This window comes from Littorina saxatilis, linkage group LG5 (genome assembly GCF_037325665.1).
Source record: "Littorina saxatilis isolate snail1 linkage group LG5, US_GU_Lsax_2.0, whole genome shotgun sequence".
Classification (NCBI taxonomy): Eukaryota; Metazoa; Mollusca; class Gastropoda; order Littorinimorpha; family Littorinidae; genus Littorina; species Littorina saxatilis.
The window spans coordinates 50313315-50335714 of NC_090249.1; the positions used below are offsets into that span (position 1 = coordinate 50313315).

Here is a 22400-nt window from a genome sequence, read left to right on the forward strand (position 1 = left end):
TTTCACATTTTCGCATTTTTTTCTGAAGTTATCGAGAATGGCAACCTTAGCTATGTATGCTATACAGGGCAATGTAAGCCCTATCTTTGGACACCAGTTTGGTTGACCTTGCTTCAAGGTCAAGGTCGCAAGGGTCCTTTAAAGTTGGATTGTATACATATTTTGAAGTGACCTTGACCCTGAACTATGGAAGATAACTGTTTCAAACTTAAAAATTATGTGGGGCACATGTTGTGCTTTCATCATGAGACACATTTGGTCACATATGATCAAGGTCAAGGTCACTTTGACCCTTATGAAATGTGACCAAAATAAGGTAGTGAACCACTAAAAGTGACCATATCTCATGGTAGAAAGAGCCAATAAGCACCATTGTACTTCCTATGTCTTGAATTAACAGCTTTGTGTTGCATGACCTTGGATGACCTTGACCATGGGTCAAGGTCACATGTATTTTGGTAGGAAAAATGTGTAAAGCAGTTCTTAGTGTATGTCATTGCTAGGTTTAGTTATTTGACCTTGACCCTGAAGGTCAAGGTCATGTAAAGGTCAAGGTCAAGCATGTGAGTCGTATGGGCTTTGCCCTTCTTGTTTAATGAAATTTGGGGAGGGAGGGGGGGTAAGGGGGAGCAGGGAAAGTGTAGAAGCAGACCCGAAGCATGAAGGTAGAATGTGGGCAAGAGTTCGTAAGAAAATAGGGTCAGGTTTGTTGACGTGGATAAACAAATTTGACAAAGATCTTTTTGTATCAAAATTATTTCAAACAAGTATTACACATAGTCAGATGGTTACTTAGGTAAAAAGTGTGTGGAAATTTTCAGTATGTTACAAAAAGTATTGCAAGATGAACGGTAATTTGCTTGAATGAAAAGTGTTACCACATACAGTGCCTGCCTCAGTGTTTAAAAAAATATCTCATTATTTAAAATTATTTTGAAAGAGTATTGCACATGGTCAGATCTTTACTTCAGTAAAACGTGTTTAGAATAGTTCACTATGTTATAAAAAGTATAAGAAGATGAGCGGTAATTTGTTTGAATAAAAAGCGTTACCACGCGCGTCACGCGCCGGTTGTCACTGTTCTCGCCGCCCCTTGTGATCCCGCCCCTTTCTCCGCCATCCAGCGCTTGATTTATTCCCTCACTTTGCTGTCTCCCACTGCGGCGTAGTGGCGTTTGGGTGTATGACCTTGCCGTAATGGCTGCCTCTCTTGCCAGTTCCGCTGGGATGTGGCCTACCATGTTTTAATACCTCGCCTTTACTTTCCCCCTTCTTCCTTTAAAAAAACCCTCTTCAGGATTAAGATGTGTAAAAGATTCCCACCTTCTCTCACAGCATCCCCTCGTACCCACTCCCACCCCTCCTTCTCTACCCCCTCCCCCCTCCCCCTCCCCCCCTTGCAGTGAAATGGGGTGGTTTGGTCGGAATCAATCTTTCTTACTGCGCAGATCAATACAAGCTGAGGTGCTCTCCTTGCTGGACTCCCGCTAGTGTTAGCGGCAGTCTGGCATAGCACCATTACAGGGGAGGGGGGGGGAGGCTCACGCAAATCTTAACCTCCCACTCCTCCTCCTCCTCCTCCTGTCTCCTCCTCTCCCTCTCCCTGTCTGTCGCCAAAATGCGCTTCCCGCCACGACCATTCTGCAGCCATGTTGGACATCCACGATAAGTTGGCGCTCAAACAACGGTGAGAATTGATGGTTGGGACCTACTCTGTGGCATTCTCCATGGCTGTCAAGTCTATGGGATTAGCTGGTTTTGGTTGTGTTTGTGACACTTGACTGCCGACTTTGTTGTTGTACACGCCTTCGTTAACAGGCCGGGGGTTTAATCATTAATGTATAGCGATAGGACTAGGAGCCAGCCTGTGTGATTTTGTTGCTGTGATCATGCTGGTCTGGTACTACTGGAGTGTTCAGTTGATTTCGGGGTTTTGTTTACGTGGTGTGCGTGATGTGTTATGACGGCTGGCTGAAATGGATGAGTAGCGTGTTTCGTGTGCCAGCCTGCTCACAGGTTTGTAGGTTTCTCTCACCATGATTTCTTTGTAAGTTCTTTTAATTTTAATTTTATCTTTATTTATTTTGCAAGCAGTGATCAATGAAGTACGTCTTGGCTGTAGTGGGGATACATCAATCTGTGAGGTTGGGTGCCAGAACGTTTCTGTAACATTTGAGTAAGGGAAGATCTTTGCCAAAACTGATTCTTGGTTTATGAAGCAGTACTTGCAGTCTGTTTTTAAAGAAACATTGTTACAACCTGTTGCTTTGGCTCATCAGTGTGCTGGTTTTATATGTCATATAAAGACACAGTGAAGATCTGTACTTGGTTATATTCGTTTCTTGAGTTCTTGGTTTTCATGTAAGTTAGATTGATCAGTCTGTCACTCCTCTCTATATGGTGTTCATGGATGAAGAAGTGTTCATTTTGGCAAAGTTACAATGATCAGCATTCTAGTCTCTGTATGGTGTTCATGGACCAATAAGTAGCGTTCATTTTGACAAAGTTACAGTGATCAGCATCCTAGTCTCTGTATGGTGTTCATGGACCAAGAAGCGTTCATTTTGGCAAAGTTAATGTTATACGCATCTTATTCTCTATATGGTGTTCATGGATGAAGACATGTCCACTTTGGCAAAGTTAACCTGATCCGTTTTCCAGTCTGGGCGTAGTGTCACTGATAACAGCGTCTGGTGTTTTCATGATCCTTCAGCCACAGACGGCTTAGTGTCTGTCATACGATACTCTGTTTTAGCATTGCTCGGTCAGCTGTTTTCCTTGGGTCTGGTAGCCTTGCTTTGCTAAGGATGGTGTTAGGCAAATCTGCCAGGGCAGTTGTGTTAATACGGCGGCACAAATCCTGCGTGATTAAACTTGCACCAGGTCAGCTCTTCCTGTCTCCATGTAAACTGCAGAGAGAGATGGAGAGGGAGAGAGACAGAGAGAGGCAGAGACAGAGAGATGAGAGAGATAAACAGAGAGAAGAGAGAGACAGAAAAAGTGAGAGAGCTTCATCTCTTATCAGTAGTGGGCAGATATTGATTTTCATCCAACATTTTTCAGATATTCAGCATTTCTCTTGTGTTGTCTGTCTGTGTGTGTGCATTTGCCAAGACTCCTGAATGGCATACAGTCCAAAGTCTAAGAGGTATAGGGAAGGGTTCTGCATGGACTTTGGCTCTAGCAGTAGGGGCGTGGGCAGTTGGTCTGAACTCTGATTGGATGTCGTTAGCGGCAGTGATGCTGTAATGTTGTTCATTACTTGCCATGAAGGCTAGGCTCTTCCCTGGGTTAGGACCCGGTGTGTCCAGAGCTACAGTGGCTCAGCGGCCAATCAGTGCTCAGCGGCCAATCAGTGCTCAGCGGTTAATCAGTGCTCAGCGGTTAATCAGTGCTCAGCGGTTAATCAGTGCTCAGCGGTTAATCAGTGCTCAGCGGTTAATCAGTGCTCGATGGTTAATCAGGGCTGCTGATGAGTGCTAGTTGATTTGATCTAACAGTGAGAACCCCTGTTCAGGCTAGGCAGTTAACCTCATTGCATGTAACTGGGAAGAAGTGTGAGCGTGAAACGCTATTTCAGCTTGCAGGTTGACCTATACAGTGGAACCCCCTGTTTAACCCTCTCCCTCCCCTGCCAAATTTAAGACTTCTCCTCTTTTACATTTAGTCAAGTTTTGACTAAATGTTTTAACATAGAGGGGGAATCGAGACGAGGGTCGTGGTGTATGTGTGTGTGTGTCTGTCTGTGCGTGTGTGTGTGTAGAGCGATTCAGACCAAACTACTGGACCGATCTTTATGAAATTTTACATGAGAGTTCCTGGGTATGATATCCCCGGACGTTTTTTTCTTTTTTTCGATAAATACCTTTGATGACATCATATCCGGCTTTTTGTAAAAGTTGAGGCGGCACTGTCACACCCTCATTTTTCAATCAAATTGATTGAAATTTTGGCAAAGCAATCTTCGACGAAGGCCGGACTTCGGTATTGCATTTCAGCTTGGTGGCTTAAAAATTAATTAATGACTTAGGTCATTAAAAATCTTAAAATTGTAAAATAAAAAAAAATGTTATAAAACGATCCAAATTTACGTTCATCTTATTCTTCATCATTTCCTGATTCCAAAAACATATAAATATGTTATATTTGGATTAAAAACAAGCTCTGGAAATTAAAAATATAAAAATTATGATCAAAATTAAATTTTCAAAATCAATTTAAAAACACTTTCATCTTATTCCTTGTCGGTTCCTGATTCCAAAAACATATAGATATTTTTTTTTCTTCTTCTGCGTTCGTGGGCTGAAACTCCCACGTACACCCGTGTTTTTTGCACGAGTGGAATTTTACGTGTATGACCGTTTTTACCCCGCCATTTAGGCAGCCATACGCCGTTTTCGGAGGAAGCATGCTTGGTATTTTTGTGTTTCAAAAACCCACCGAACTCTGACATGGATTACAGGATCTTTTTCGTGCGCACTTGGTCTTGTGCTTGCGTGTACACACGGGAGTGTTCGGACACCGAGGAGAGTCTGCACACAAAGTTGACTCTGAGAAATAAATCTCTCGCCGAACGTGGGGACGAACTCACGCTGACAGCGGCCAACTGGATACAAATCCAGCGCGCTACCGACTGAGCTACATCCCCGCCACATATAGATATGATATGTTTGGATTAAAAACACGCTCAGAAAGTTAAAACGAAGAGAGGTACAGTAAAGCGTGCTATGAAGCACAGCGCAACTGCTACCGCGCCAAACAGGCTCGTCACTTTCACTGCCTTTTGCACTAGCGGCGGACTACGTTCAGTTTCATTCTGTGAGTTCCACAGCTTGACTAAATGTAGTAATTTTGCCTTGCGCGACTTGTTTAATTTTCTGTTCATAACATCTGTAATTTAACCTCCCGTTTTAAGACGCCCTCCTTTTGTAGACCTAACTTTCAGAGTTTTTTTAGGTCCTACGAAAAGGCCGGTTCCACTGTATTACAAACTTGTTGATTATCGCCCCGAGGGCATTCGCTGTTTGGAGGTGGGATAAGTGTGAGAGTCAAACACTGTTTCTGGTTGTACTTTTACCTGAAATGTATCTGATACATGTGTTTTAGTGTGTTCAAGGTGTGTTGCATCTGCACTGAAGAAGCAATAGTGTTTGTGGTGCAATTACACTTTCAGGAAGAAATGTGCTAGATTTTGCCAGTCTCTCTCCGGGTGTACGAGTAATAGGTCTGAACAATCTGATTAGTGTTTTAGTAGTGTATTCGGCAGCAGACAGAGGGAGAGAGTAGAGTATGGGAGAGAGAGAGTACATGTGTGCACGTGCATGTATTTGTGTGCATGTGCATGCATACACAGACCTGCCTACCCTTTACCATTTGGGCGTAATTTACTACGATTGTTAACCCAAACTACACCACCACGCTTTCCACAATGGAAGTACGATTTTTAAGAAACCAAAAGTAAGTTTTTCGCATCTCGACATCTCGATGTAAATCCCGGATCTGATCTGTATTGTTGCACTCGCAGAGCTTGCGTTTGCACCTGCGCGAGATCGTTTGGGCAACACAAGATAGACGACACCGTTCGCATTACAATGAATTAGCGACGCGTGGAATGAGATAGACGAGTCTGATGAGGAAGCTGGTAACAGTGGTGGTAAAAGGATTGCTGTGAAAAAGAAGAAAGCTATTCCACAGAAATACAAAGGCAGCTAAATGGAATCGTGGCCATGCCTAATAAAGACCTTAATCAAAAGGACCAAAGCACGTCTTGTGTTCCCTTTGCCACAATGACTTTTCGTGTGCACACATTGGAAAATATGACTGTGCATAGCACATCGGGACAAATTATCACAAGGATGCAGTAAAGAGAGCTCATGGAAACCAAAAGACAAAATTACCTGTTTCTTTATCAGGAAGTCCGAGTCGGGTGATACAGTAACATAACTGGAGGGAGAATTTGTCCGAGCAGAAGTGACAATGTGCGAAATGATTGCCGAATGGAATCTTGATTACACCTTCTTCCACCAGATTATTCTTTTTGGCTTGGCTCATTACACCTTGTAATTTTGGGGGTAGGCAGGTCTGCATACACATCTGCTTGGTACTCAAAATGTGAATGTAGTTTAGGCTTGAAGATCTTTTAGAAGAAATGGTTTGTACTGCTTTCAGTCCTGATGCCAGACAACAGTTCGATAAAACCTGAGCAAACTTTGAACAGCCCTACACAATTTTTGGCTTAAAACCAGTGTGTCTATCCTCTGAAGATGGAGTGCGGCTGCCTATGTGGCGGGGCGATTGAAAACAATCAGACATGTTATATTCCCATTTGGATGACAAATTCACCTTTTTTTGGGTCTTCTTCTTTCTTTTAAATGCAAGTATTAAGCGCAGATAAATTGAACAGCAACTACAAAGCCAGCGGGTTTGAGACTTATGTCTTTTATGCTTGAAGCGATCAATCCGCTTTGAAGGATTTGTAGCAAGGTGTCACACTGATGGATCATTGTGCCAGCTTGGGCAACAAGACTTAGATGTACAGCATCCTTTTAAGCTGCGTGAAAAGAGCCAGCTTTGGGGAGCTGATTGCATGTTTGTGTTCACGGCAGTTCCCTGGAGAAGTTATGGCCCTTTGCCTCTTGCATCCCAGAGACGCCTCATTGACTCCTGGGACAAGCGCGGATTGTTGTTGCAGTTGATGGGTTTCCCTGCAGAGTCTCTGACATGCACATGCTCTCTGCGCTTGAAGTTTGTACACGTGACATGCACAGTAAGGCAGATATATTCGGCAGATGGATGTTCAGAGACACACAGACAGAGTGACAGGCACACAGACAGAGTGACAGGCACACACACAGACAGAGTGACAGGCACACACACAGACACACAGAGTGACAGGCACACACACAGACAGAGTGACAGGCACACACACAGAGTGACAGGCACACACACACAGACAGAGTGACAGGCACACACACAGACAGAGTGACAGGCACACACACAGACACACACACAGAGTGACTGGCACACACACAGAGTGACAGGCACACACACAGACACACACACAGAGTGACAGACACACACACAGACAGAGTGACAGGCACACACAGACAGAGTGACAGGCACACAGACAGAGTGACAGGCACACACACAGACAGAGTGACAGGCACACACACAGACAGAGTGACAGGCACACACACACAGACAGAGTGACAGGCACACACACAGACAGAGTGACAGGCACACACACAGACAGAGTGACAGACACACACACAGACACACACACAGACACACAGACAGAGTGACAGGCACACACACAGACACACAAATGCATGCATGCACACACATAATTTTTTTTTCTGCATCCATAGGGTGAAACTCCCATGTACACATGTTTTTAGCACGAGTGTGTTTTTACGTGTATGATAGTTTTGAGCCCGCCATTTAGGCAGCCATACGCCGCTTTCAGGGGAACACTGTCACACACACACGCACACACACTTTCTTTCTTTCTTTCTTTGCTTGCACAGTTTTTGGTGAGATTGATTCAGTTGCTGCATCTGTCCCTGTCTGGCACTGTTAGAAGCAAACATTTTGACAGTGTAAACAGATTGTAATCCAAAGGTTTTAGGCGGCCGTGCTGCATTTGTGGCCACAAGATCCACTGTTGTCTGTGCTGGTTGTGTGTGTAGTCATTAATGCCACAAGCTTTATCTAAGAGCATCGCAAGTCCATGGAATGTGACTGTAAAGAAGTATGAAGCGTAAGTAAGTAGTGCATGTAGTCTGGCTGTAATAATTTATATGCTTCGAGGTTTGACAGACAGTGGGTGACCACACAAAACAAAGCAATACAATACAAATCAATACAATACAGTAAAATACAACACAATACAATACAATACAATACAAACCTTATTTTCTGAATGTAAAAAGAAATACTGTTGCTCAAATACAATACAATACAAACTTTATTTTCTGAATGTAAAAAGAAATATTGTTGCTCAAACAGGAATTTAGCTGGTGAAATTTGCAGTGAAAACACAAAATGTGGATCTGAATTTGGTGGGTTTTTGTGGGTTTTTTTTTGGGGGGGTGGGGGTGGTGAAAAGGTAATTGTAAGAATCAGGCTGGCAATGCCCAAAGTAAACATTTCAAACAATCTGGTCTTCAGCCAAATTTATGTGGTTTTAACAAGCTGGTATTCAGCCGAATTTGTGTGGTTTGGTTTAGAAAGATGTAATGCATAGTTCACTCTTCACTCGTGATTGTTCTCAGAAAGGAAATGCTGGCTAGGGATTTGTTAGAAGGTTTGGGCAACCTGCAGTGAGGTAAAACCGTGCGCTTGATTTTGAAGGATGTTTTCAGCAACTGGAAGCTTTCCTGATTGTCGCTTGTTGAGAGGCAGAATCAATAAAAACGGCATTGTTTTTCAACAGCTGAATGCCGTAACAAGAAAAATAGGCAAGCTGGAGGCTTAAATTCTCTGAGATCATCAGGGCATAGGTGGCCGCAATAATTCCCACAGATTGTGGCAGGGAGGGATGAGATCTAGCGGCAGCTCATGATTTGTTATGCCGCCTATTGATTTTGCCCCGATCCTCTGGCAAAGAATTAAACATCGGCCTGCAGGCGGCAGAGCCTCCTTGGTTTCAACCTTCGTTGGAGCATGACCGCGGGGAAGCTTTTAGTCAGGCTTTTGAGGTCTGATGTCCAGGGGCAGGTATACACCCCCAGCCAGTGTTTGTACAAGAGTTGCCTCTCGACATAACGACTGGAGGTGATACTGCTTTGGTGTTGATTTGTCCGCCGGTGTTCCCTGGGGTGGAATTTACTCGACCTGCCCCTGAGTCTGCATTGAAGGCTGACAAATTGTCTGGCTGTGTTAGTGGGTGTTGCTGGGCTAATTGACTTTACTGTTGTATGAATTCATGCTAATGGAACAAGGCGGTGTTGAATTTCACAAGTTATGAAACACACACACATAACAGACACAGACAACAGACACACACACACACACCCACACGCGCGCCTGCATGCACACACACATACACACACACTCATACGCATGCACACACACATGCGCACACATACACACACGCACACATTCGCACACACACGCTCACACACACATGCACACAATTGCACCACCACTCTGCACACACACAAACTCACTGAACCCTCTCTAGTCTGTCCATATAACGGGCCTTTAAGCAAGAGAAATAGCAGCTCCCTACCCCAGAGTGTTATATATTAACATCACTCCTAATCTTGAAGGACAAATTGTGGTTTGGGACGATGGCTGGACTGGCCACTAATGCTAGTTCCTGTGGTCAAGAGAAAAGTGGACAGGGAATGATGTTGGACAGGTCAGTATTGGATTGTCTGCGGCTTCCCAGTGGTACAGTGGAACCCCCCTTTTAAGACCTCCAAAATGTGAGAGTTTATGAACAGAATAGTTAAGAAAACAGGGTCTTAAATCGGGGGTCTTAAAAAGGGGGGGTTCCACTGTTTTGTATTGGATTGTCTGCAGCGTCCCTGTGGTACTTAGACAAATTGACTGGGGGTGGTGGGTCAGTGTAATGGTTGGTGTGCTATGTTTATTCTACACGTGTAGGGAGGTGTACAGGTCATAGGGCTTTGATGTGCGTACAGGTTATACAGTGGAACCCCCCTTTTAAGACCCCCCAATTTAATACTTCCCCCTTTAATAATACGTTTTTTGTCCTTCTGGTTTAAAAAAAAAAGAAGATTTTCTATCCATAACCTCTAAAAATGTAGCCCCATTTTAGGACTCCCGCCTCCTTTTGTTTGTGATTTATTCAAATTTTTAAAGATCTTAAAAAGGGGTTTTGACTGTAATTCTGTTGTGCTATATTAGGAAGTAACATGGGCGAGGAAGTGAGGAATGTAGGTGGTGTTGAACAGCATTTAATGTGTGATATGTTGATTCTACACTTATAGAGAGGTGTACACGTCATAGTGCTTTAATACGCACACAGGTTATACAGTGTATGCATGACCGCTTTTACTCTACTGTAAACAGTGGCCATACGCCGGTTTTGGGAGAGAAGATAATGTTAATGTGTGATATGTTTATCCAGCACACTTGCACGGAGATGTACGCTAGATCATAGTGTTTTTGTATACAGGTTATAGCGCTTTTCATGTGGAGATTTCACTGTGAAAGACGGGGTCAAGAAGAGTTGTCTTGGTTTGTTCGGCCGGTGCTGTATCTCGTTCATACACCACCAGTGAAACGCAGAAGGAAAACATAGAAGGCGCTGTCAGCGCTGGAGCTGGATCATTCCTGCTGAGACGGACATTGGGATTTACTGCAAGTTCCGGATGGACACAGAGAGAGATGGAGTGGGGAGGGAGAGAGAGAGATCAGATGAGAGAGAGGGAGGGGGAGAGAGAGAGAGATCAGATGAGAGAGAGGGAGGGGGCAGATGAGCGAAAGGGATTAATATTGTGCCAGGATATGGGATGACATACAGCAGATTGACCTCTTTGTTGATGAAGTTTCCTGGAGCGAAAATTGTCTCTCATATTCAGTGGTGTCTGCAGTACAGGCGGACACTAGACACAGTGTCAGCCTAAGTGAATTAATGGTGTATTGAATCGAGTGGTCGGTCTTTGGTACATGTGTGTCACCAACAATGTGAACTGTGTTTGTGTTTAAAAGTGATAATTGATAAGGCTGTGTCAGTATAGTGCTGAAGTGGTGGTTAAACACTTGTGTTGCTATGAGTTGTCAGGGGAAGCAGAAGGTATTAAAATTTGTCAATGACGTACCGTATTTTCAGGACTACAAGGCGCTTTACTTCATTGTAAAAGGCTAAACCTCCACTTTTAAGGCTAACATGCGGAAACAAATACACACAATAGGCGCTTCCGGTGTATTGGACGCAAGTCAAAGGAAGAATAAAGAGTAAAAATGTGTTTGTTCCCTATGACCTAGCATATAACCACGTCATGTCCCAAATAGACACTTAGTTCTGGGGACAGAAAAATCAAGTTAGCATAGCAGCGTTCCCTATACACTACATTGGGGTGTGCACGTTAAAGATCCCACGATTGACAAAAGGGCCTTTCCTGGCAAAATTGTATAGGCATAGTTAAAAATGTCCACCAAATTACCCGTGTGACTTGGAATAATAGGCCGTGAAAAGTAGGATATGCGCCGAAATGGCTGCGATCTGCTGGCCGATGTGAATGCGTGATGTATTGTGAAAAAAAATTCCATCTCACACGGCATAAATACATCCCTGCGCCTTGAATAATTATGTGCGCGATATAAATTGCATAAAATAAAATAAAATTAAAAAAATAAATCCCTGCGCTTAGAACTGTACCCACGTAATACGCGCGATATAAGCCTCATATTGATTGATTGATTGATTGATAAGATCAAAGCCACTGCATTGTGATAGCTGGTTGGCCTTGTGAATACTGTTCAGCTGAGACCAGCTGCCTGCCCTAGTTTACAAACACTGACCTTTGGTTGGCCTTGTGAATACTGTTCAGCTGAGACCAGCTGCCTGCCCTAGTTTACAAACACTGACCTTTGGTTGGCCTTGTGAATACTGTTCAGCTGCCTGCCCTAGTTTACAAACACTGACCTTTGGTTGGCCTTGTGAATACTGTTCAGCTGAGACCAGCTGCCTGCCCTAGTTTACAAACACTGACCTTAGGTTGGCCTTGTGAATACTGTTCAGCTGAGACCAGCTGCCTGCCCTAGTTTACAAACACTGACCTTTGGTTGGCATTGTGAATACTGTTCAGCTGAGACCAGCTGCCTGCCCTAGTTTACAAACACTGACCTTTGGTTGGCCTTGTGAATACTGTTCAGCTGAGATCAGCTGCCTGCCCTAGTTTACAAACACTGACCTTTGGTTGGCCTTGTGAATACTGTTCAGCTGAGATCAGCTGCCTGCCCTAGTTTACAAACACTGACCTTTGGTTGGCCTTGTGAATACTGTTCAGCTGAGACCAGCTGCCTGCCCTAGTTTACAAACACTGACCTTGGGTTGGCCTTGTGAATACTGTTCAGCTGAGACCAGCTGCCTGCCCTAGTTTACAAACACTGACCTTAGGTTGGCCTTGTGAATACTGTTCAGATGAGACCAGCTGCCTGCCCTAGTTTACAAACACTGACCTTGGGTTGGCCTTTTGAATACTGTTCAGCTGAGACCAGCTGCCTGCCCTAGTTTACAAACACTGACCTTGGGTTGGCCTTGTGAATACTGTTCAGCTGAGACCAGCTGCCTGCCCTAGTTTACAAACACTGACCTTAGGTTGGCCTTGTGAATACTGTTCAGCTGAGACCAGCTGCCTGCCCTAGTTTACAAACACTGACCTTAGGTTGGCCTTGTGAATACTGTTCAGCTGAGACCAGCTGCCTGCCCTAGTTTACAAACACTGACCTTGGGTTGGCCTTGTGAATACTGTTCAGATGAGACCAGCTGCCTGCCCTAGTTTACAAACACTGACCTTGGGTTGGCCTTTTGAATACTGTTCAGCTGAGACCAGCTGCCTGCCCTAGTTTACAAACACTGACCTTGGGTTGGCCTTTTGAATACTGTTCAGCTGAGACCAGCTGCCTGCCCTAGTTTACAAACACTGACCTTAGGTTGGCCTTGTGAATACTGTTCAGCTGAGACCAGCTGCCTGCCCTAGTTTACAAACACTGACCTTAGGTTGGCCTTGTGAATACTGTTCAGCTGAGACCAGCTGCCTGCCCTTGTTTACAAACACTGACCTTCTGACCCCGGGTCAATGACCAAGTTTTCATCTATGAGACCAAGGCCATTAATGTCTGAGAGAAAACTTTGTGAGGGTCATAGTAGCAGAAGCATGCATATCACTAGAGAGGGAGAGTTATGTTTCTTTGTGTAGGGATGTAGGTACATGTGTACTCGTCTTTAGCAATTATGCTTGAAACAGGGGAAAAGGAAGAAAAAAGAGGAAAAGGAAACATAAATTACATAATGTGCTGAATTTCCAGAAAAGATGTAAAAAGGCAAGGTTTTGCCATGTTTGTTTAGATGGCTATCTTGAACTTTTTTGCCCTTGCTTCTCTCAGTTTTAATTAAGTTTGTTTGGAGCAATCTGATGCATTCAAAAAGGTTATCATGCAATTTGTCACTTTTCTTGGCATATTCTTGTGCGTTATCACATGTACGCTACACTGATTTGAATCTCCAATTTGCGAAAACATTTAATCAGATTTAGGTATTAGGCCAACAAAAAAAATAGGTGTGGTTACGGTAACATAGCCAAAAAAAATAGGGTAGGAAGGTAGGCAATCACTTTTTTTTTTTTTTAACTTTTTTTTCTAATGTGCACAAATTAAACCTACTTGACAGGGAAATAAGTGTGCGACTCGAGCGCTTTCGCTTTCATTGCGTTTTCTGCACTCGTTTTCTTGTTTTTTGTGGGTTTTTTTGACAAATGTAATAAAAAGTTATAGGGTCGGCCCCTAAAAATAGGGTAGGTCGGGTTACCGTAACCACACCTCTTTTTTTTTAGGCCTTAGGCTGCTTGCAGTTGCACATAAACATTTCGGGTCAAAATTACTTTTTGATCTCTGCTTATCTGTTATTGCATGCACATTGATGGGTGATGCAGTCATGTTAATCTTCTTAACTTAGTGTTGTGTTGATCTGTGAAGGTCACATCAACCTTTTATGTGAAGGTCATGCTGACCTTATATGTGATGGTTATGTTGATGTTTAATGTGTCATGCTGCATATTTATTTTTTATTTTATTTTAAAGGTTGCGTTTATGAATCTTTTATGATTGTTTATGAAGACTATGTTAAACTTTAATGTGGGTCGATCATGTGATAAACTTAAGAATCATAATGGTCTTTCACGAAGGTCATTTTGATCCTTTGTGAAGTTCATGTTATAATTAGTCTTCTTGACTGTTTACGCTGATGTGTTCTGAAGGTTGTATCGATTGTTGATGTACAGGTCATGTTGAATTTTACGAAAGTCATCCAGGTCTTCAATGGAGCTCGTGTAAATGTTTTGTGAATGTCATGTTGGATTAAACTTGTAAGCGCTTTGAGCTGTGGGGAGGCTCACTATATAAATGTTCGATTATTATCATTATTATTATTGTGAATGTGATGTTGGATTGTCTATGATTGCAGCATCACGTACATCCCGGGGACAAGCGTGCCTCCCCCGGGCAGTGCCACTCCGCTCAGCGCTGAACACAGCCCCTCCCACCCGAGCATGCCTTCACCTAGGTAAGCGTGATTCTTGTCTTGGATACGCTTCACCTAATTCCTGTGTCTGTGGTCATGGTCTACGTGCATGTCACAAGAAAGTGGGCCGCGGAACTTTTACTGATTTGCGTATTCGACCGTTTATTTATTTCTGTGAAAGGGACATTTACCAGAAATGATATGGAATGGAAGATCGAAACAGTTGTAATAACATAGATTGGGAATATTTGGAACTGTGTTTGTGTGTGTGTCAGTGTGTGTCTGTGTGTGTCAGTGTGTGTCTTTGTCTGTCTGTTTGTCTGCCTGCCTGCCTGCCTGCCTGCCTGCCTGCCTGCCTGCCTGTCTGTGTTAACAAGGGAATAATGTGCTTGCCTATCAGTGATGCCACACCCACAGTGGGGTAGAATTGAGTTTATTGAAGTTTGGCTTGAGTGGGGCGAGAGCTGACAGGGTGGTAAGAGGGGATTAAGCCCGTCTCAGGCTATTGATTATACAGCCCACAGCCCAACTGTTACCCTGGAGATGCAACTGTCCAATCACACTCGCCAATCACATCCCTGCCTGCTCTCTTCTCATTCTGACACTTTTTCTTGGCTTTTCAACATCAAGTTTTGCCTTAGTTTGGTGTTGTAGCAGTTCCTGTGTTTGAGAGAGATGATAGAATGGAGAAAATGCTGATAGTGACCCAGCTTGATTTTGACATGTCAGGGAGAAATGCTGTCGTATAGTTCCAGAATATTGTCATCCCTGTCATTTTTCCATATTTTACATTTTGTTTTGCTATTAGATGGTTCCAGAGTATTGTCTTGTAACTGTCACTTTTGGATATGTTACATGTTGTTTTTTGGAGTGTCAGTGGAGATTGATTTACATGTAGGTACAAACCTTTGGTTGCACAACTGGCTAAAGAAGTAATTACCTGTTTCTGCTGTAAGATGTCAAATTTGAAAACTAAACGGAAGTTCATCAGCAGGAGGTCACGTTTTGTAGTCGAGTTAAGCTCTGTGTTTAGGACAAACCAATCACTGTTGGGAGAATTTGAATGAGCACTTTGTCTTTTTCATGACCCCTTGTTCTTACGCAGTTATGGTCAGTTTGAACAGAGACATAGTATGTCTGTATGTCTCTGGTTTGAAGTTCATGTAATGGCCTTTCCATCCATCCATTCATCCATCCATTTTTTATTCCAAATCCAAATCAATCCAATCCAACCCACCAGTGGAGTAGTGCAAAAGGAGCTACTACGCTTCAGCAACAAGATCTGTGAATGAACAGCGCTGTTCAGCAGCCAGACACATTTCCTTGCCTTGAGGCAGAAACATTGGCTATAGTGCCGTTCTTTTGCCACCCCCCTCCCTGCTGTAGATGTGATTGAGTTGGTTGTTTCTTGTCACTTTCCTTTTTACGCTTCTCTCCCCTGGAGGCCACCCCCCTCTCCTCGGAAGCCTCACTGTTTCCGAGACCCCATTCCTTAGGGAAGGCCTCCTCACACACTCCCCATGGAGGCCTAACAATTCACCCCCCCCCCCCCCCCCCCCCCACTCTTGTCAATTTCTCCATCTCTCTGTCTCGCGTATCTTTCTCTGGAAAATATGCAGGTGCAGGCACCTCCCTGTTAAATGAATAAACAGTCCCATCGTTGCTGTGTATTCTCTGTTAGTTGTGTTAATTTCTGTGTCTGTCTGTTCATTGGCTGATATTTACTGGTTTCTAATATTTATTTTTTCACCAATCTTCGGTCTTATGATTGGTTCTGTGAGTTTGTCTGACCCGACATGTACTTGGTTTTCTCTATCGTAAATTTATTCAGAACGAAGTCCACTTTTCCTGCAGCCACATTTATCTTGCTGTTACAGCACATGGCAATGCACAGCTGCCAGAATGTAGCAACAATTATTTGTCAATTGTGCCTTTAGCACATGTCTACAGTAACATTAGCATTCCCCCTTTTTAGACTTTGAACAAAATCTGAAAAATCCAGGTCTTAATAAGAAGGAAGTCTTAAATTGTAGGTAAACTCAATCAATCAATATCAATATGAGGCTTATATCGCGCGTATTCCGTGGGTTCAGTTGTAAGCGCAGGGATTTATTTATTTTATTTTTTTTATTTTTTTATGTAATTTATATCGCGCACATATTCAAGGCGCAGGGATTTATTTATGCCATGTGAGATGGATTTTTTTTTTACACAATACATCACGCATTCACATCGGCCAGCAGATCGCAGCCATTTCGGCGCATATCCTACTTTTTACGGCCTATTATTCCAAGTCACACGGGTATTTTGGTGGACATTTTTATCTATGCCTATACAATTTTGCCAGGAAAGACCCTTTTGTCTATCGTGGGATCTTTAACGTGCACACCCCAACTTAAAGTTATCAGGTTATAAACAGAAAATGTGGAGAAGCAAGGTCTGAAAAAGAGCGGTTCCACTGTAACATGCCCTGTTTTACGTTTGTTGCAGTTCAAGTGCTGCAGGTCAGACCACGCTTTCCACGTCCGCTCTCAGCGAGTCCCAGAACGCCTCCCCCATCCATGCCCCCTCCCCCTCCCCTCCCCCGTTCACCGCAGCAACGACAACAACAACAGCAGCCGCCATCACCAGCCAACCGGTGTCACCGCGGCAGAAATCACTTGCCGCAGACGGGTCACCGGCGGTGGGCAACCATGCGTGGGGACCACCCAGAACGGTGGAGCTTGTGCGTCAGGAGGGAAAGAGTCTGGGCATCAGTATAGTTGGTAAGACATCCATCTCTACATATCTGCTGCTGTTTGTTTTCTATGTCTGTTTTCATTTTCAGTACTTTATTGTTCCAATTATTGGGAAATTCCAAAAATCTAAAGGGATGAAATTTTTGAAATCATGCAATTGTTGAAAAATTTGGGTCGCTTCCTCCCAGTGGAAAGATAGCAGCAACACTTAAGGAGGTGGTTGCGTGGTTAGGTGTAATCAACCACATGCACTTACGGCAGATTGGCGGAGGTCTTTCTTACATGCCACAATGGTGATATGGGGGTGGGACATGGGTACCACCTCTGAGACTGCACATAAAGTTGACCCGTGTCCGTCTGGGCCCGGATTCAAAGTCGTCACCCGCCCGGATTCAAAGTCCAGTGCACTTACCAACTCTAGCTACCGGGCCACAAGTGTTCATAGCTTTAAGTGGTGTAGATATTGTTTCAAAAGACACCCTCCTTCAATAGAGTAGGTAAGATGCCCAGCTACATATTTCTTGGAACGTGTTTGGTTGGTGTACTTCCTGCAGCAGTCACGTCGTTACTGTTGAAGGCTGTATATTAAGCTGCATCGTTACAGAAGGTGAAGAGCCAAGCTACAGAAATCAGCCTCAGTCTAGCTCTGTTACTGTTCAATTGTACATAAGTAACAACTGTCAAGCTTTCTACCGCTTCTTCCGCTGGTAGTTTGTTCTCCTGGTCTGTTTTTCTCCCCAATTTGTTCATGAAAGTAGCTTTTGCTGTGCATGCAATATGATTTTCCAAACATGATTCTATGTCTGCTTACTGACTTTAAGCATTTCATTTTCAGGTGGGCGAGTAGATATGTTCAACGTGTCTCAGGAACACACGATATCAGGAATCTTCATCAAACATGTTCTGGACGACAGCCCTGCCAAGGCCAACGCCTCCCTCAAAACAGGGGACAGAATCCTGGAGGTGGGGGTTGATCCTTTTGTATTAAATTCTCTTTTGGTGTGAACTTTATTTTAATTAAATGTCTTGGCTGCTATCACATAATTGTGTTGATAATCCTTTGATAACCTTGTCAATCTGAGATACTGTGGCAAAACAGACACAGAAATAAATAGGGTCCTGTCGTTACACTGATCAGTGTGTCATCAGGTGTGTGTGTGTGGGGGGGGGGGGGGAGGATTACCTATCACCTGGGAAAAAGACTGGAGAAGTTGAGAATACATTTCCATCAGGTTTTTCGTCAGATCAAGGATATTTAAGCTAGCAGTAAGATTAATGTCTGTTGGCACGTGCAGGTGAATGGGGTTGACGTTCGCAATGCAACACATGACGAAGCGGTGGAGGTGATACGAAACTCCAAAAGTCCCGTCAAGTTCATGGTGCAGAGTCTGGTCGACTCGTCATGTGTGAGTACACTCTCGCGTCCCTGCTGCTTGTGTATTCAGCTTCAACTATCATTTCTGGTTGCGGGGGGTTGCATATACATGGTTGCCACTCTTGGGGCCGGAAATCCGGTTTTTGAAAATGTCCACAGCCGGAAATTTCGGGTTTTTGAATTTGGTTGCGGAAAAAAAAAATCAGAAAAAAAAATTCTTGGTTCGTTTTGCTTGGTTGAATTTTGACCAGAGATTCCGATCCGAGTTTTGAAGCTCTTTTGGCGGGAGGAGAGAATCCGGGCATTGCTAAAGCCGCCATTTTTCTAGGTGTATGCGATTTGTCGATGCGAGAAAGTTTGTTGTGAAAACCGTTGCAAATTTCTTCAACATGCCGTACATCAGTGAAGATGACGATCCATCTAAGCTTGAGAAACTGGAGGCGGATATAAACTGAAAACTTTTTGATTGGAAACAATTTCCTTGGACTTCAGGGCTTTAGTGTAAACTGAACTGTTCATGAGGCATAATTTGTCTGTTGATTAATTAAGTCTTTGTTGTGCTGTTATCAATTGCTTTGAAGGAGGATATAATTTTTGCTGTTTTGTGTAAATAATTTGCAGGGGAGGCCAAATAATGGCTCTCAGATCGTAACATTTTTCAACGTACAGGGGGCGTTGCCCCCCGTAGCACCCCACATTCTTTCAGGTTTTTCATTTTTTGGAAGTGGCAACCATGCATATATGTAGCTGGTTAAAGGGTGTATGGGTGTTGGTGTGTATGTAGGGCATTGTGGGAATAATATTTAGATTTGTTCGAAAGAATCTTTGACCTGTGTTAGAGCTGTAACATTTGTTATACTCTTTTTACTGGAGGGTTAAAGTGCAGCTGCCTCTGTTTTACATTGTAATGTGCAGCAACTCTGTCTCTTATGTGAAAGTTCCGAAGTAAGTTTTTAGCAGTTTGTCAGTGTGTAGAAAGTAACAATAATATTAACACATTCTTCTTGTGGTTAAAGAAACAAGGATTTTTTTTTAGTACCGTACTTTTGGGGACTATAAGGCGCGACTTTTTTTCCTCAACTTGAACCCCTGCGCCCTATTGATTGAGACAAGTACACATGTACCCACATCGGGTACACATGTACCCACATCGAGTACACATGTACCCACATCGCTATACAAAGAAACATATAACACTCCCTCTCTTGTGATATGCATGTTTCTGCTACTATCACCAGAGTGTCCTCTCAAACATCAAAGGAGTCAGTCTCATTGGTAAAACTCGGTCATTGACCCTGGGTAAGAAGGTCAGTGTAACCTGGGGCAGGCTGCTGGTCTCAGCTGACTAGTATGGGTCATTGACCCGAGGTCACCAGGCCAACCAGCTATTACATTTGTACCTGCCTTTGATCTCACTGCACATCGGGAGCAAAAATATTTCCACTCTCTATTCTTCCTTTGATGTTTGCTTAATACATCGGAAGCGCCTATTGTGTGGATTTTTCTCAATTTCACCTTAAAAGTGGGGGCTGTGCCCTTTATAACAAGAGCCTTATAGTCCCGAAAGTACGGTAATTCAAGTAATTTTATTAACTATTAATGCCAACAAGATTGTTTTACTTCAACTCATAACACTGTTCCGTCACAGATTTTGCGTTAAAATGTGTTAGCATCATTATTCAGCACATTTAACACTGAATTATGGTGTCTGTGGTCAAGATAGTTCAGTTAATCAGAGCAAAGTCTAACAATTTCATTTCCGCCGTCTTCGGTCTCACAGTCAAACATTTATTCACTTTCTAGTCTGCATGTAATTTCACTAAGATAACTCCTTGTGCCATACAAATTATTTAACAAAGAAATAAAGTATTTTCGGACCTACAAGCTGATTAGTTTTTCCCCCTTTTTTTTTCCATACCAACAACATTCGCTCGACAACGCAAATTTTGTGCGTCCCAGGACCTCCTTCAAGAATTTCTAGTACGTTTTTCGGCTTCTAGTGTGTACGGTACGCAGAGAAGCACAGTTTGGGGAGCGCTGGTAAAGGTGAAGGGTGACATAGAGCTTTATCAAACTACATGTGTACTTATTACCAATGTATTCCCCCATCACCCAAAATATTACTCTTTTCTTTCCGGAGCTTGTAGATGAGCGGAGTAGATATGTAGCTGTCCATGTACCCCCCTAACAGGCCAGAGTTGTACCACTGTTTTCCACAGCCCGGAGACTTGGAGGCCGCTCAGCTGAAACCTGTGATGTCGTTTGAAGAGGCGCCAAACTTTATGACCTCTGAACCCGTCACGTCACAACCGCCGCCTGCTGCTGTGCCACAGCTGGTCAGAACCGTCACCATGGTTACTGTTGTTTATGTTGTGCAGTCCAACCCCTCTTTCTAAGACTCCTTAATTTAAGAAACAGCCTGGCATGAGTTTTTGGTGTGTTTTTTGTATTTGTTTTTTTGCCAACCAGTGGAGTTTCTGCATTATCAGAGCCCCAAGAGATCACTCAAGATCTGTTTTCAGTATTATTATCACTAAAAGTTTAGATCTAGGGTGTTCACTCATTTAAAAGATAATAAGAATACTGGTTTGTGTGTGTGTGTGTGTGCGAGTGTGTGTGTTAATTTTATGAATTAATGCCTGACCCTGTTTTTTTAAATATTTTATGTTCATGAAATTCTGTAGATGTGCCTCCATTTTAAGACTCCCTGTCTTGTAAAACCTGACCCCCCCCCCCCCCCCCCCCCCCCCCCCCCCCCCCCCCCCCCCCCCCCCCCCCCCCCCCCCCCCCCCTCTGATTTTTGGAGGTGCTAAAAAAAGTGGTACGGTGTACCACTGCCTCTTGCAGTTAAATGAACACTCGATCATGGATCTAGGGTCTTTTGTTCAGAGTTTTTCATCCAGTATTAGTTTATTAGCTCAATTCATAGACAGGAAGGAGAGAATATTTTGTTGTGATTTGAACAAAGTGAAGTGTTTCAATCAGTATAGTGGTGTTATATAGGGTTGACATGGGGTAGAAAGGGATGATGGCCGTCTTTGACCTCCACAAGATTTAGTTCTATGTATCAAGGGGCATGTGGAGTATGTACGTGTAGATAATGGATTGCATGGGACAAACGCTATATTGCCTGCATGTTGTTTGGTTTATTTCTTTGTTCATTGTGTATTATACTTTTATGACTTTTCTCAGTTTATTTTGAATTTTGAATTACATCTCAAGAATTATGTTAATCTGTAATATGCACTAATATGTGTCTAAAGTGCTACTTGTATCAAATAGATACATAGCTACTTGTGTTAATTACTTGTTTTCATGTGAAATAAGTGAATCTTTATTCCAGCTAGGTTAAGACTTGAATCAATAACTCAAAATAATGTCAAATGTAAAAACTGTCTTAAGGTAATTTTGATTGGTATTCATGAATAGTGTTTGCACTAGAGGAAAAAAACAAATGTTTCACGTTTTTGGGGGTACATGCAGTTTGGTAACTTAACCATCCACATGTGATTATTCTGAATGCACATATAATATATATATACAGTGGAATCCCCTTTTAAGACACCCCCCCCCCCCCCCCCCCCCCCCATTTCAGATTTCCTCCTTTTGAGACCCTGACGGGCGCTGTGGCGGGGTGGTAAGACGTCGGCCTCGTAATCGGAAGGTCGAGGGTTCGAATCCCGGCCGCGGCCGCCTGGTGGGTTAAGAGTGGAGATTTTTCCGATCTCCCAGGTCAACTTGTGTGCAGACCTGCTAGTGACTTATCCCCCTTCGTGTGTACACGCAACCACAAGACCAAGTGCGCACGGAAAAGATCCTGTAATCCATGTCAGAGTTCGGTGGGTTATGGAAACACGAAAATACCCAGCATGCTTCCTCCGAAAGCGGCGTGTGGCTGCCTAAATGGCGGGGTAAAAACGGGTCATACACGTAAAATTCCACTCGTGTAAAAACACGAGTGTACATGGGAGTTTCAGCCCACGAACGCAGAAGAAGAAGAAGACCCTCCTTCTTTAGATGTTATGTTCATTACCTCTGTAAATTGACCTCCATTATGAGACCTGATTTTTGT

The 22400-nt window shown here is 43.4% G+C and overlaps 1 protein-coding gene across 6 annotated transcripts in view; it reads left to right on the forward strand.

Annotated features, from left to right (window-relative positions):
- LOC138967380 (multiple PDZ domain protein-like) overlaps window positions 1-22400 on the forward strand; it is a 241326-nt gene that overhangs the window by 179976 nt on the left and 38950 nt on the right. For 5 of the 6 annotated variants that reach the window (XM_070339916.1, XM_070339919.1, XM_070339917.1 and 2 more), the window contains 5 exons: window positions 14159-14257; window positions 16706-16980; window positions 17789-17916; window positions 18249-18359; window positions 20548-20664. In XM_070339916.1, the coding sequence (XP_070196017.1) occupies window positions 14159-14257; window positions 16706-16980; window positions 17789-17916; window positions 18249-18359; window positions 20548-20664 (730 nt within the window). The remainder of the gene's footprint in view (window positions 1-14158; window positions 14258-16705; window positions 16981-17788; window positions 17917-18248; window positions 18360-20547; window positions 20665-22400) is intronic. The other variant, XM_070339918.1, reaches the window with a different exon arrangement.